Raw genomic sequence first — 14,187 nt, forward strand, 5'->3', positions numbered from 1 at the left:
AAAGAGCCTTGTGCAAACTGCTCGTGTGCTTCCACAAGCTTTTTTTGCAAGCATTTGCGTCACTTCCTGATCTTTGGAGGTCGTAAAGCATAAGCTTCCATCAGACGAGTAAGAAGCACCCCTCCCAAGAAGGAAGCATGTCGATCAATCGTTCTAGCCCTCTGTCTCAGGTGTTACACCTCTCTCTCGCAGTTGATCTAGCTGTTGTTGCCACTGCCGTTCTTTCCTCACGTACCCATGGCTGCCGACTTTGTAGGGGTAGAGGTTCTTCTTTGAGTTCGCTTTGTTCATCGCACTCAACCTCTGTGCTTCTTCCAATGACTTGTACTCTGCAAAGACTTGTCAATGATCTTCCAGTTACGGCCACTTGCAGAAATTTGGCATTGTACCTTTCTGCACATATGTTCTGTTCAGTATGCCCTTCCAGTTCTTAAATCAAAGGCCCATGATCATTAGCGTCTTACGCTTAACTACTTCCATATCGTCCCTTCAGGGAAGTCGAAATATCTTGGGCCACAAGATGTCGTTCTTGATCAAATTAGGAACCACATGCGGATCACCTCGTTCGCCAGTCCACAGACTGACTTGTATGGCCCCAGAACTCTCTTAGGTGCAGTTGGCTCCCCTGCTGGAGAGACCTCCGTGATCACAAATCGCCCGGTAGACATCTTCGAGGGACCTCGAACACGATGCCGCACCTGGGATTGCTCATTATCGTGACCCTCTAGAGCATCAAGCATCTGCGCAGATACGAAAAAACTATTGGGAACCTATACGATAATATATAGAAGAGATGCATTCATCTAATTATGAATTACCTCATCTACTCCACAGGCGCCTATTTGTTCCAGGTTGAGGTAGTGGCTTGGGCTACCTTCTTCAATGTTTGACGGCGGCACTACATCTCCTTCTGGCACCTGGGCCAGATCGGTGGTTGGTAGTGTCATTCCTTCCTGAAAGTTCTGCATACGATGACGACGAGCAGTTGAGTAGTATACATATAGAGAGCTGAGAAAGGAGGGAAGTAGAGATAAAGCCGATGAGGGAGGGAGTGAGGCTCAGTGGCTCTAGCAAATGGCCTTATTAGAACTTCAATACTGATTACATGTTCAGAGATAAAGCATTCTTCTCAAGTCAGCATTTATGTGCCAGTCCTACTAGTTCATAGAGCAGCTTCTCTCAAGACGAGCTGGACATCCTATCTGAAGAAAATTGTTTAGGCCAACCTCAGATAGGACGTCCAGCTCGTTTTGAGAGATGCTGCTCTCTGAACTAGTAGGACTGGCACATAAATACTAACTTGAGAAGAATGCTTCCTCTCCGAACCCACGAAATCAGTACTAAAGTCCTAGAAGTAATAAAGAAATACAGCCTCAAGCCATATCATCATCGCCACTATTATTTGATTGATTCACATCAGATTATAGAGATAATTATATACGACTGCAAGTTCGACTGGGATAGTGAAAGATGTGCAAGGTGCATGTGTAATAACCATCCCAGTCGAGCTTTGCAGTCATATGTATGGTAAATAGTTATCTCTTTTCATCATTTGCGACTACAAAATATACTTGAGGACCACCTGAATATAAAAATCAAGAAACAAAGTAGTTAATATACACTGAACATAAACATACACGTAAGTGCCATAAGTACAGAAGCAAAACCACCTCCCATCAAGCAAGATAATGAATTAAACAACATATGGATGATTGAATAAAAGTGCTCTCAGATAAATATAACAATTGGCCCTAGGACTACGATATCCTGCTCTCTAATTGTCCATTTGACACATCACAAGCTGGGCTAGAAGCTATAATCACAACTAGATGTAAAAATGAAAAAAAAAATATTCTCTAAAATTGAGCTTTCTTCCTGGACAATGCTGCTAGACATAAAAGCTGGCAGGGCAAGGATTACTCTTTGAGAAACAAACACTAACCGAGTAGCAAAATATCAGAGCATTACAAAAGGTTTTCCTGCTCTTCCAGAATTCAATCAAAACAAGATGAATTGAATGAACAAATATAGCAGCTCCTAGTCCGGGAATTAAGCCTAACTGGCAATGTACAGACTACCAACAATAAGCACAGGGACTGGACAATGGAATGCACCACTACTATCGGGGCAATCTGTGCCGATACAACAACAGAGAACGAATAGATTTAACACCTATTGCACTTAGACATCTAGCCCAACCTCAGTGTTCCATTTGATCATCACAAAGCATATCACCTCCAACACAGCACCTCCACCAACACAGCACCACCACCAATCGATTTCCTGAGCACCAAAGTTCTACACACCACAACCGAGCTCACTCAGCTCAATTTCAATTGACTAAATCACCCAGTGGTGAAACCAGAACTCAATTACCAAATCAACCATTAACCTCACTGTACCTATCACATCGCAGCAACCACAAACACAGTCTGGGAGGTGGAGGGAGACGGCGGGCGGTGGAGTACTCACCGCGATGATGTATTGGAGCTCAGGAGGATGAGAATGATGCCGGGGAGGAGGACGGCAACGGCGGCAAAGAGGAGGATGACCGCGTTGAGGAGGACGAGAATGGCACCGGGAGGACGACGATGACGACGGGGAGGAGGACGATAGCGTCGAGGAGGACACAGACAGTGGGCACGGGCTCGTGGACCTCTGGCGGTGTGGGCTCCTCTGCGTCGGGAGGCGTTTCGGCGGGCGGCACAGGGAATGGAAAATTGTTTCTAAGTGTCAAAGGGCGTAGGGTGTGGAGCTATTTTATAGGTGAGGACTTTCACTGCCGGGTCAATATGACCACTGGCAGTGAAAGGGTACCTTCACTGCTGGCTCACTAGGATAAGTGGCAATGAAACTACTTTCACTGCCGACTCAATAAGTACATCGGCAGTGAAAGTAGTTTCACTGCCGGCCCAATATGTCCACCGGCAGTGAAACCCCTTTCATTGCTGGTGTCGTGGGGTGCAAAAAATTTGTTTTAGCTTCACACGCGCGCAGAGACTCGAACCCAAGCCCTACACAAAGTAAGACCGAACAATCCGCTGCGCTACTCAGGTGATTTCGGTTGAGTTTGTACTATCTATATTTATGAACATTAAGTTGACCTAACAGATCTAATACATATTTATTTAAATTTGAACTTGCTATATACCAAAAATAATTTTTGTATATACCTAAAATCAAAAATCAATATGGTCAATAATAAATATATCTTCCACCATACACTACAAATTGAAGCTTTCATAACAAAAGAGAGGTATAATTGCATCTAAAATAAATTCATACATAGTAATTAATATAATTTAGCTACTTTTTCTTAACAATTCGCCCTTGATTATGATCATGACGTACAGAGGGAGGTTCGTCGATGTCTTCCATGGGACCTAGGTCTTCGTCCTCTCCGAAAGGAGGTAGCGCATCAAATTAATTGTAGTCTTCTTTGTCAATAACATTCTCCACTCCGATAATCCTTCTTTTTCCTTGAAGAACCACGTGACGCTCCTCCTTATTAGCTAGGTCCGGGTCCTTAACATAGAAGATCTGCATAACACCATTCGCAAGTACAAATGGTTCTTCTCTGTATCCAACGAGTTTTTGGTCCACTGTAGTCATACCGTACTTGTCGATCTTCACACCCCTGAGAGTCTGACCCATTGGTACTGAAAAAGAGGAACCTTTAACACTCCATAGTTGAGCTCCCAGATCTCCTCTATGAATCTATAATAGGTCTCCATATTTCCATTGCAGTCGTAGGCATCTATACGGACACCGCTATTTTGGTTGGAGCTCTTATTATCTTGAGCTCTCGTATAAAATGTATAGCCATTCATGTCATATCCTTGGAATGTGAGGATTGTAATAGACAATTCGTGAGCCAACACATTCAACTGAGCACACTCTATCTGCTTATGCATCACTTGTCTGCGTAACCAAGCGCCAAAATGATCTCTGTGCTCTCGCGCAATCCAAACATCGGACTTCCCTGCGTTTCTGGTGTGTAGCATCTTTTGGTGTTCAGCATCTTCTGGTGTTCTTCGACATATGGGTCCACTACAACTGATTGTTGCAAAACTGCAAAATATACTTGCGTGAATGAAACAGGGTCGTTAGTGCGAAATGCGTTTGCACCTATCATCCCTTTCCCTTGTAGCCTCCCCTCATAGCGAGATACAGGCACACCAATCGATTTGAGATTCATGTAGTCGACACAGAAATCAATGACCTCCTCGATTCCCCAGTCCTTGGCCTTGCAACCTTCCGACCGATTTTGGTTACGAACATATTTCTTAAAAACTCCCATGAACCTCTCGAAAGGGTACATCTGATGTAGAAACACGGGGCCAAGAATTCGTATCACTTTCACAATGTGAACAATGAGATGCACCATGATATCAAAAAATGATGGAGGGAACAACGCCTCAAGCTAGGATAGAGTCTCGACCACGTCTTCCTGTAGCTTATCTAGCTTGGTCGGATTGATAGCCTTCTATGATATCGCGTTGAAGAATGAACAAAGCTTTATGATTGGGTTTCGGGCCTTCGACGGCAGAATACCTCTAATTACAATTGGAAGCATCTGTGTCATCATCAGAATACCTCTAATTAGTTTTCCTATATGTATATATATATATATATATATGTATATATATATATGTATATGTATATATGTATCTATATGTATATGTATATGTATATGTATCTATATGTATATGTATGTGTATATATATGTATATGTATGTGTATATGTATATGTATATGTATATGTGTATATATATACGTATGTATATATATATATATATGTATATATATATAGGAAAACTAGTATGTACTCCTGGGTGTATGTACTCTCACCTCTCATATACCACTTTTACACGTGTGTTATACTTCTTTATCACTTTAAATATACTTCATTAGTAATTATAAGATACTACAATACAAATCCCACGAAAATTTTTATGAAATTCCATGATTTTTATCTTAATTTGCGTATATACTTCTTTTATGTATAAAAAAGAGTATATAGCAAAAATGAAAAGCTAACATTGAATTTTTTTTCATACAACTCATATTGGAGTATCTTAGAATTAGTATTAGAGTATACTAAAAATGATAAAAGAGTATAAAGTGTTTGTTTAGATGGTATATTGCATGTGGGAGTACATACTCCTAGGAGTATAGAATAGGTGTCCTATAGGACGTATTTTTTGTACTCTTAGGAGTACGTACTCCCACCTTACCGGGTATCCAGTAACGATGTGCATGCATGCACACCACTATCCGTGAGAACAGACGTTGATCCGTGTGAAGTGGACGTGGGAGGCCTGCTTAGCATACTCCCTCCGTTTCTCTCGAAGAATCTGTTATTCCGTTCGCCTGGGCTGGTGTTACCTGCGTCGTCGACGGAAAAATTGTTCGTAGAGCGGCCGGCCGTGGAAGAATGGAGTATACGCCGGAATGCAACTGGGGAAAGACAAGGTGGATACTGCATCATTCGACGGCCGGTTGTGATGGAGAAGATCATGCGGAGGGTCTAAGGTATGTATATTCTCGTGTGCGCATTCGTTGGAAAATAGAACTGCAAATTCCAATTTTGATTTGAGGTATGTGTGTTCCTACGGATGCAGCATGGAGGTTGTGCCACAATGTAGAGCTAATGGTGGCCAAAACACGGCGGAAGTGCAGCATTCGCCGAGCGCATGTGGTGCAGTAATTCGAATTGATGCAGGTGATGGGAAAACTCTAGAGACACTGGACGAGAATACGCCACCAGCAACGGATGTACTGAATCGAGTGTACAGGAAAGACATCAGTCATCTTGGCATACGGTACGTGTACAGAGAAGCTCGTAGTCCTCCCAAGGTAGTATTAGAATTAGTTCTGTAATTAGTGTGTTAGTGCATACTGATAACCATGGCTGCATACGCCTTTCTTAGTACTCAAATATTTATTTGTCTTTGACTTAGCAGCCTGATACTCTATTTTGACCTAGCATAGTGATCCTCTGTTTTGTAATGTTCGAAGGCTGTTGTCATTGAATGATGACTGGACAGAGGGAGTACCCGAAGAAATATTGGATACGACTCAACCAATTGAGAGGTATGAGCTGATGTTTGTAGCAGTATGTCAATCAATCGTAGCATGTGCATGATCTGAATAGTATTCAACCGAGATATTAAAAATGTGGAGAGTATTATGAATAGGGTGAAAAGTTAGTGAGCCAAAGGCTGAATTCGTCTCTCTTATATTGTTTAGGGTTGTGCTAGAAGAGATTGATCAGAATGCTGAAGTACCAGAAAATTACTCCGATCCTGAGATTATGGTGCCGAGAGTGGGACAGGGTTTCAAAACAGATACTGATGCCTTCAATTTTTACAACATGTACTCTATTCGTATGGGTTTTGGTATTCGTCTTAACAAAAATCGAAAGAATGTGGCAGGAGAAAAAACAATGCAGGAGATGTGCTGCACCCACCAGGTGAGATAGCACATACTCTTCTTTATTGGTTAGTTTTAAAATAGATGTACAAATGATGTACTGAATTTAAGATTGTATTTGTGATGCATCATGTAGGGGCACAATTCAAAGACAAAGAAACCTTCTGTGCGCCTGGGTTGCCCAGCAATGGTCCGGGTGAATAGAAGTAATGGTGATGATGTGTGGACATTAACAAAATTTGTTACAGAGCACAACCATCCCATGAAAGGTAGAACTGGAGTGACTATGAACTACCAGTCGCACAACCGAATTGATGAGGGCACCAGAGGTATTGTTGCTGACATGGTGGATAGTGGGATCAAGTCAACCAACATGTATGGTCTGTTGGCAGGGTTGCATGGGGGTCCTTCGATGGTTCCATTTAATAGAAGGGCCATGGATAGGTTAGCATATGCGATTAAGCGAGATGAATGCAGCGACGATGTTCAGAAAACTTTGGACTTCTTCCGGGAAAATGAGGCCAAGAGTAAGAACTTCTTTTATAGTGTTCAAGTCGACAAGGCATGCCGAGTGAAGAATATTTTCTGGGCGCATGCAGTATCTAGACTGAATTTTGAGTTGTTTGGAGATGTAGTGACATTTGACACTACCTACAGGACGAATAAGTATGAAATGCCATTTGCTCCTTTTGTTGGGGTGAATAATCATTATCAAAGCACGATATTTGGTGGTGCATTGCTCAGAGAGGAGACAATTAAATCATTCAAGTGGTTGTTTGGAACTTTTAAGAAGTGCATGAACGGGAAGGAGCCAAAGTCCATACTTACAGGTTACTCATGCTGTTTGTTGAATCCTTTTTTAAAATTTTGTATATATTATTTGTCGGTTCTGTGAAATAGTAGTACTTGCAATGGTGTTTCTAAAATTTATTTGCTTGTGTTGACAGACAATTGTCGAGCCATGGAAGTTGCAATTGGAGAAGTGTTTCCCAATACTTCGCACCGGGTGTGCAAGTGGCATGTGCTGAAGAAAGCCAAAGAACGGCTAGGAAACATTTACAGCGGGAAGCGTTCGCCGTTCAAAGAAGAGTTCCACAAAGTTTTGAACCAATCACTCACCGTTGAAGAGTTTGAATATGCATGGAGCGAATTGATGTCAAGATATGGTCTGCAGGAGAGTGTGTATTTGAATCAGATATGGGATATTAAAGAAAAGTGGGCATTTGTGTACTTTGCAGAATATTTCTTTGCCGGAATGACTACTACTCAGAGAAGTGAGTCTGCAAATCATGTATTCAAGAAGTTTATAGGACCATCATGCTCCATGTTTGGGTTTGTGAAGGGCTATGAAAGATTCTTACAAGACAGGCTGCAGGTTGAGGACACCGAAGAGTTCCATACTGAAAATGTGAGTGCTGTGGTATCCACCTTTTTTTATGAGCAGTACCGTGTTTTTTACTCATATGTAATTGAACAATGCAGGAAAAGGTAGAGAACAAAACAAATTCGCCAATAGGAAAACATGCCGCAAGAATATATACAAGAGGTGTGTTTAACTTATTCAGTGAACAGCTTGTTGATAGTTTATCATTCAAGCTTGAGCCATCTGAAACCGAAAAGGTACACAAAGTTATTCGCATGTGCAAGGATTCTACTAATTGGTGGCGGCGCCCTGAACATGAGGTATATGCCAATGTCGATCGAAAGGAATTCTCCTGTAACTGCAAAATGTTTGAGCAGAAGGGTATATTATGCTGTCACGTACTGAGGGTATGCCATCCTTTTTGTCTACTGTTCGTAATCTTTGCGAAGTAATTACATATTAAATAATTAACTGTTATCCCTTTATGATAGGTCATGTTTCAATATGGAATATCTGAGATACCAGATAGATATATCCTGAAAAGGTGGACCAAGAATGCAAGAGACTACATACCATCACATCTTCAGGGGTACAAAGATGACGAGGATGCTGCGGCATCTAGAACATACAGGCATTCTATGCTTAGCAGGTTATCAATGGAGCTTGCAAGACGGGGGAATAAGGATGTAGAAACATATAGGAAAACCATAGATGCGATGTCTCAACTATTAGATGATCTAAAGATTGGGGAATCTTCACAAGACGATGCCTCAGTATGCGAGGCCCAAATAGATCAGGATGGCAACAGCAAGGAGGTAAACATACTCAGAATAATAAGAACGATGTCGATGTCAACTTGACAGAAACAGATGAGGAATTGGAGCTTGAGGTAACTGGTGAAGAGGGTGTAGGGCATGGATTGTTGACTCAAGAGGTGTTGCCTCCAGTAGCGAAGCGTAAAAGAGGAAGGCCAAGGGTGAAAAGGATGAAGACAGGGGGCGAAGTGGCAAGCGTGCAATATGCACATGACAAAAGAAAGGAAAGAAATATGAAGCTGGATTCTGATGTTCCGGTAGTAGGATCATCTTCTGAGGGCACACAGAACTTAGGAGACAACATACCGCCTCGTCCAAGATACTGCCACACATGTGGCGAACGAGGTCATTATGCAAGCACGTGTGGAAAGGACTCCACATATAAGAGGAAGGACCATTTTAAGGGATAGAGTATATTTGTGATGTGTTCACTCTCTTGTTATTAAAAAAAAGATCATTTGTTTCATGTAATTTGATTTGAGTCGAGCTGTAATCGTAGTGTTGGGACGGTTTAATTTGCTTGTTTTGGGGTGCTGGTCAGTAAATTTTGATATTTTACAATACAGGTAATGTGTGATGCATTGTTGTAGAGTCAGATCATATCAGATCAGATCAAAGAAAACTGCTATTACTAGTATATACTGCTCCATACCGTTGCATTGTTGAACCGTCAGATCAGAGAAGCCATTTCATTAACATCAATCAGCACATGACATCCAGCTAGGATAGGGGTTGTATGTTGCAAAGTACTACGTACTAAACTAGCTGTTTGAGTGGTCTTATTATCTCAAGAGAAGAGCATAGAGATTCTGTGGTTATGAATCTCATCAGGAAACCGTCCACCATCCATCTGAAGTATCAGTATTATTCAGAATGTAACCAAATTCGCTTGATAATAATGTGGACATAAAAGTGAGCAGGTAAGAGGTAGATTTCTGTAGTAGTATGAAGGTTTGTTGCGATGGAGTTTATGTACCATCAAACACTGAAGAATAAACGTTAAAGGTAACGAAATCAGTAATCAGCAACACAGTTTACAAAAACCAATGTGCAAGCTGTATTATAAATCCAAATTTGTATACATAGACAATCCATAGAAAAAATCAAAGCCTGAGTGACAATCTGTCCATGAAAACTGTGATTCAATGTCCAAACTGGTTGATGTAGGTACAATATCTAGGAAAATTGGGTAAAGCCTATATCCGTATTCGGCTAAGCTGCTGGTGGACGAAATCCGGTAAAGTGGCCTCATTTCCCGTGAAGGTCAGCAGCTGCATCATGAACTTCTTTCTTAACTCAACTGTGTCCTGCATGTTGCATTAGTAGATCAGAATTAGTAATGCAGTATATTGAGCGAGTTTTGCAGTATATTGATCCAAAATTGCTTGTGAACTGTGTCCTGCATGCTACCTCACTTATCGGGTTGATGAGCTGGTGACCGTTCCAGTTGAACATGTAGTTGAAGGCAAAGAACCCACAATCATCCCTGTAAGTGTATCATAATTATCATTATTTAATGGGTTTGTATGGATGTGCAAATAGATAGGTTAAACACTTACCAATTTTTCTGCTCTGGTAAATTCTCCAAGATCTCATATTCCCAACTTATTATGTCTTCATCCCACCCCGGGAATGCTAATGCCAAGCACTGAGATAGACATTCTGATATTGTGATTCTTAACTTCTCATGCCTAGTTATTCGATTTTCACCTAGGGGGCCTTCGGAAAGAGAATCCAGTATAGCAAGCTTTTGATGCTCCATATCAAAAGCATACAGAACATAGTGGTTGAATAGGTGAATCGGTAGTAATATCTAGATGTACATGAGTCAGTTAGAAGTATGTACAATATCAAGATATAAGCTTCGGAAAATAATTGAACTGAAACTCACCATGTGGCACTCTGAAACATCATATACTATTTCTGGCCCAATAAAGTGGGCAAGTTGATGTTCAGGGTTCCAGAAATCGTCATTAGCCACTGCAAACATCTGAAATGTTGTAGGTAAGAATTGTTCTGAAACTAATAAGATTGTTCTTTAATAGAAGGGGGATGATCATACCCCAAAATCCTGGTTGATGTAGTGCCTCCAACCCAAGAATTTGGTGTTTTTAAACATGTCAACTTCAGTATTATACAGTTTTTGTACAGCCAAATTCAAGCAGTCGGAGTCCATTTGGCCTCCTATTTTGAGTGTGTCCTGAAGATCCCGTAATTTTAGCGATATCTTAAATGGATGAGAGCTTTCTATCCAAATTTCACTGCAAATGGCAGATGGTAACTCAATATGATATAAAAATAGTATAAGAGTGAACAGTATATAGAGTATGTACTCACTCCAATGTAGGCGTATCTGATATCGACATGATGTATGAGTATATAACATTGGACACGATAGCATCGTGCCTCTCTGGTTGATAGCTTTTGGATATGAACAGTGACAACAGGTTCTTGCTGGGCCTTATGTTGCGCCTAGTTTTTTCTTTCAACATGTGTGACGGCGGGTTCTCGACGGTGTACTTGCGTCTCTTCCAATCATCGTCCGCATACTCATCGATCATAACAATGGCGCACTGAGTTGTCATACGCGTTGCAGTTGCTGGTGACAGTGACACTGTTCCCTTGCTTGATGAGTGTCCTTCACTTATACCCATACTTAATTTCAAGCAGGAAGCAAATTAATTCATATGAAATGAAGTTTCAGTACCTTTATGATTGTTGGATTTCTTAGGAGTTTCGAATTCTTGTGATATTCCTAGGTCAAAAGAGGGGGGTTCGATGACCGATGAAAAAGAAGAACTATCAGGATGATGCATAGCAGGTGTGATGTCGATGTTTGAAGCTTCACCTACATGGAAAAATAGTATGCACATTTGTTAAAGAACACCCATCCAAGGAAACGCTAATTACTTACCATGTTGGGAATAGAAGTCAGATTGAGGGCCTAAAAGTGAAAAATGGAAAAGCTTAGAAAGAACAAGTTAGTACTCATTGATGTGTCAGATTGACAAATGCCTTGCTTTTGCATAGGACTTCTAATTTCAGAAAATGTTACTATCATACATACAAACAAAGAGAAGTATATCGAAAAGGAGTATGTACACCAAATAGAAGTGATTCAAAAAGCAGTATGTACACCGAAGAGAAGTATATCGAAAAGGAATATATAAGTACCTAGATGAGTGACGGAATTATTAGGAGTCTCTAATTCTTGTGATGGACCTAGGTCAGAACTGGCAGCTCTAACAGGACGGTGCACAAGTGGTGTGGTATCCTCATTTGAACCATCACTTTGCCTTCTTGGGTAACCTGTTGTTTGGAAATAAGTATACGTAAGGATTGAGGGTATTTGAAACTCTTTTCACTTACCATAATTAAGTATATTGTATCTGCAAAGAACATACCTGATCCCTCGCTACTTCCAGTACTCTGGGGCCCTATGCTGGATATGTTTTTTCTTCCTTCGGACAGTGGACCAGCAGGGGAATTAGCATGTTCTGGGCATGTACTGAGAATGTTACAAACTATTGATAAAACCGCTATCTTCAAAGATGACTTGACGGTTTGCTCAAGCACTTGTGTTAAATCCTGAACTGCTTGGACATTGGCTGGGTTATCAAAAGGATTTATGAAGTCATGTATACCGTCTATAATTGAATAGAACTTATTGTTTGCCACATCCACCATGTTGTTGATGCTTGTAACAGCCTGGTATATAGACATGAAAGGTGGGGTCAGCTTGTTGTTGGAAAGTTGTAAACATGCTACAGATAAAAATGTTGCCAACATAGCACTCGAATGGAAATATAACTGCCAAGAGTATGTATCACCTCGTGACCCACAACTGCAGATAGCTTCTTTGATTTAAAACGACTCATTAGGTATTCGTATACAAAGTCCATGGATGGTGAGCCTGTGCTTCCTAATTGTGTCGAGGAGGAGCCCAAAATGACTGATTGTGTTCCGACACTTCGATCATCCGGCCTTACAAAGCTTGGTGTGTCCCTCAGCTAAATGATTGAATGAAAAAAAATTAAAAAGGTATTGAGAAGATACAGCAGTAAATTAAAATTGCTACAAATTACCTTTAGCTTGCCATATTTTGGAAAAGGGTAGCCTGGGTTTGTTCTTGTCACCAGGTCAGCCGATATCATCATGTTTACGTGCATGTCATTGAAAGCGGCTATGGAAGGAGACGCGTCGTGGGTGAGGTATTCACAACCAAAATCAAGATTGGATAAATATAATGCCTACAAGGAGTTAAAATACTGAGTAAACTATATTAAGTTCATATTATACACTGAAGAATTCAGTACATACCTGTAGGAACACAATACAACCAGTTATGGATCCTTGTGAAGATCTTGGAAATCTTTTGGGCATGTTGTCAGCTGATTTCTTTAGATCGTCCACCACAAATTGGGACCAATTATACTCCCTAACATTGTCAATGACGGCAACAGCTCTAATATATCGAGGAGAGATGAAATTGGCCAGTGATTGTGGAGCCAACAACTTCGTCATAACATAGAAAACAAAGGCAGCCTTGAAAGCCCTTTGCTCATCACAGGTCAATTGATGTGAGTACTGCTTTGTCAGAATTTCTTTGAGGAAGGATACATTGAGTGTCTTAAAATTTGAGATCTCAAATAACCCACAAAAATATACTTTCCTAACTTCTACTTCTTCTTGCGAACAAGCTTCTATAGCTTTCCCTGATGATGGTACACTGAAAAATAAGTTAACATCCTTGCTGGAGAAGGGTATCACCTTGTTTCTTGCTGGGATAATGGCACATCGTTGTGGATCAACTTTGCTAAGCAGCCATGCTCCAAATTGCCTGTTAACTTTGGTTAACTTCAACTCTAGTATGCCACCAAATCCAGTCTGCCGAACTAGCTCCTTCTTCTGCTCATCAAATTGTGTAACCATGTTGACCACATGTTTGGGTTGGCATCTGCAATTGATTTTAAAGCTCCTTCCCTTCTGTTTGGTCTGAGATTTTTGGATCTTGAGTTGGCGGTATCTGCTCTTGACACGAGCGGCGCTCATGGCAATAGAACTGCGTCTAGAAGAATATGTGTTTTCTGCATTAGATCGATATGATATACCTTTTATCCTTGAACCCTGAAAATAAATTCAGTGCACATTAAATCTATAAGAATTATTGAACATGCATCTATCCAAAGATTCAGTTGAAAATCTGTAATTTACTGCTTGCAGTTTGACGGTGCTTACAGTTGGCGTCCTAGCACTGTGATTGGTAATTGAAATAACACTAGTAAGAAGAATTTTGTAGATGTACTGTAACCTATAAACCATCTACTATGTTGGAATAAGCTAATACTAACATCTTTTTTAGTTAATTCAGGCAAGGCACGGCCGATAACAATTGCCACAAATTGCAGAGGATGCTTAAATAAAGTGAGGCAGTACATAAAAAATTGTTAATCATGCAACATTGCAAATATGTTGAGCAGTGAAATCTGTATGTAATGAGGCAGTACATACAAAAAAATCACTAAGTATAATGCACTAATGCAAATTCGACAACCAATGAAATCAGTTTGCAAA

General features: G+C 40.7%; 3 protein-coding genes and 1 long non-coding RNA gene across 4 annotated transcripts; 2 read left to right on the top strand and 2 right to left on the bottom strand.

Moving 5' to 3' along the window:
- Nucleotides 1-5,437: 5,437 nt before the first annotated feature.
- Nucleotides 5,438-7,101, top strand: LOC133914597 (protein FAR1-RELATED SEQUENCE 5-like). Its single transcript, XM_062357672.1, has 6 exons — nucleotides 5,438-5,535; nucleotides 5,625-5,825; nucleotides 6,022-6,096; nucleotides 6,253-6,475; nucleotides 6,572-6,997; nucleotides 7,093-7,101. Exons 1-6 carry the CDS (start codon nucleotides 5,438-5,440, stop codon nucleotides 7,099-7,101), a joined length of 1,032 nt encoding a protein of 343 aa, XP_062213656.1.
- A 938-nt stretch (nucleotides 7,102-8,039) lies between these two features.
- On the top strand, nucleotides 8,040-9,024 carry LOC133914189 (protein FAR-RED IMPAIRED RESPONSE 1-like). The gene is made up of 2 exons (XM_062357325.1): nucleotides 8,040-8,205; nucleotides 8,290-9,024. The coding sequence occupies exons 1-2, from the start codon at nucleotides 8,074-8,076 to the stop codon at nucleotides 8,656-8,658; spliced, it is 501 nt and encodes a 166-aa protein (XP_062213309.1). The 5' UTR covers nucleotides 8,040-8,073; the 3' UTR covers nucleotides 8,659-9,024.
- Nucleotides 9,025-9,848: 824 nt separating this feature from the next.
- Nucleotides 9,849-10,207, bottom strand: LOC133914929 (uncharacterized). Its single transcript, XR_009909270.1, has 3 exons — nucleotides 10,173-10,207; nucleotides 10,024-10,099; nucleotides 9,849-9,920 (listed from the first exon to the last, which is right to left on the bottom strand). It is a non-coding gene; the product is annotated as an uncharacterized LOC133914929 (long non-coding RNA).
- A 1,312-nt stretch (nucleotides 10,208-11,519) lies between these two features.
- On the bottom strand, nucleotides 11,520-13,545 carry LOC133914598 (uncharacterized). Its single transcript, XM_062357673.1, has 7 exons — nucleotides 12,934-13,545; nucleotides 12,699-12,863; nucleotides 12,444-12,623; nucleotides 12,258-12,351; nucleotides 12,018-12,110; nucleotides 11,788-11,922; nucleotides 11,520-11,557 (listed from the first exon to the last, which is right to left on the bottom strand). The coding sequence occupies exons 1-7, from the start codon at nucleotides 13,543-13,545 to the stop codon at nucleotides 11,520-11,522; spliced, it is 1,317 nt and encodes a 438-aa protein (XP_062213657.1).
- Between the last annotated feature and the right edge of the window lie 642 nt (nucleotides 13,546-14,187).

The sequence above is a fragment of the Phragmites australis genome, chromosome 4 (genome assembly GCF_958298935.1).
Source record: "Phragmites australis chromosome 4, lpPhrAust1.1, whole genome shotgun sequence".
Taxonomy (NCBI): Eukaryota; Viridiplantae; Streptophyta; class Magnoliopsida; order Poales; family Poaceae; genus Phragmites; species Phragmites australis.

Bases quoted from the DNA above. Each gene is read 5' to 3' on its own strand.
- LOC133914597 (XM_062357672.1), top strand. From the start codon at position 5,438: ATGGAGTATACGCCGGAATGCAACTGGGGAAAGACAAGGTGGATACTG. The intron at 5,536-5,624 runs GTATGTATATTC...CTACGGATGCAG, and splicing joins GATCATGCGGAGGGTCTAAG to CATGGAGGTTGTGCCACAAT. The intron at 6,097-6,252 runs GTATGAGCTGAT...TATATTGTTTAG, and splicing joins ACGACTCAACCAATTGAGAG to GGTTGTGCTAGAAGAGATTG.
- LOC133914189 (XM_062357325.1), top strand. From the start codon at position 8,074: ATGTGCAAGGATTCTACTAATTGGTGGCGGCGCCCTGAACATGAGGTA. The intron at 8,206-8,289 runs GTATGCCATCCT...CCTTTATGATAG, and splicing joins TATGCTGTCACGTACTGAGG to GTCATGTTTCAATATGGAAT.
- LOC133914598 (XM_062357673.1), bottom strand. From the start codon at position 13,545: ATGGTTACACAATTTGATGAGCAGAAGAAGGAGCTAGTTCGGCAGACT. The intron at 12,864-12,933 runs GTATGTACTGAA...AACTCCTTGTAG, and splicing joins GTTGTATTGTGTTCCTACAG to GCATTATATTTATCCAATCT. The intron at 11,923-12,017 runs GTATGTTCTTTG...TCCAAACAACAG, and splicing joins TGGAAGTAGCGAGGGATCAG to GTTACCCAAGAAGGCAAAGT.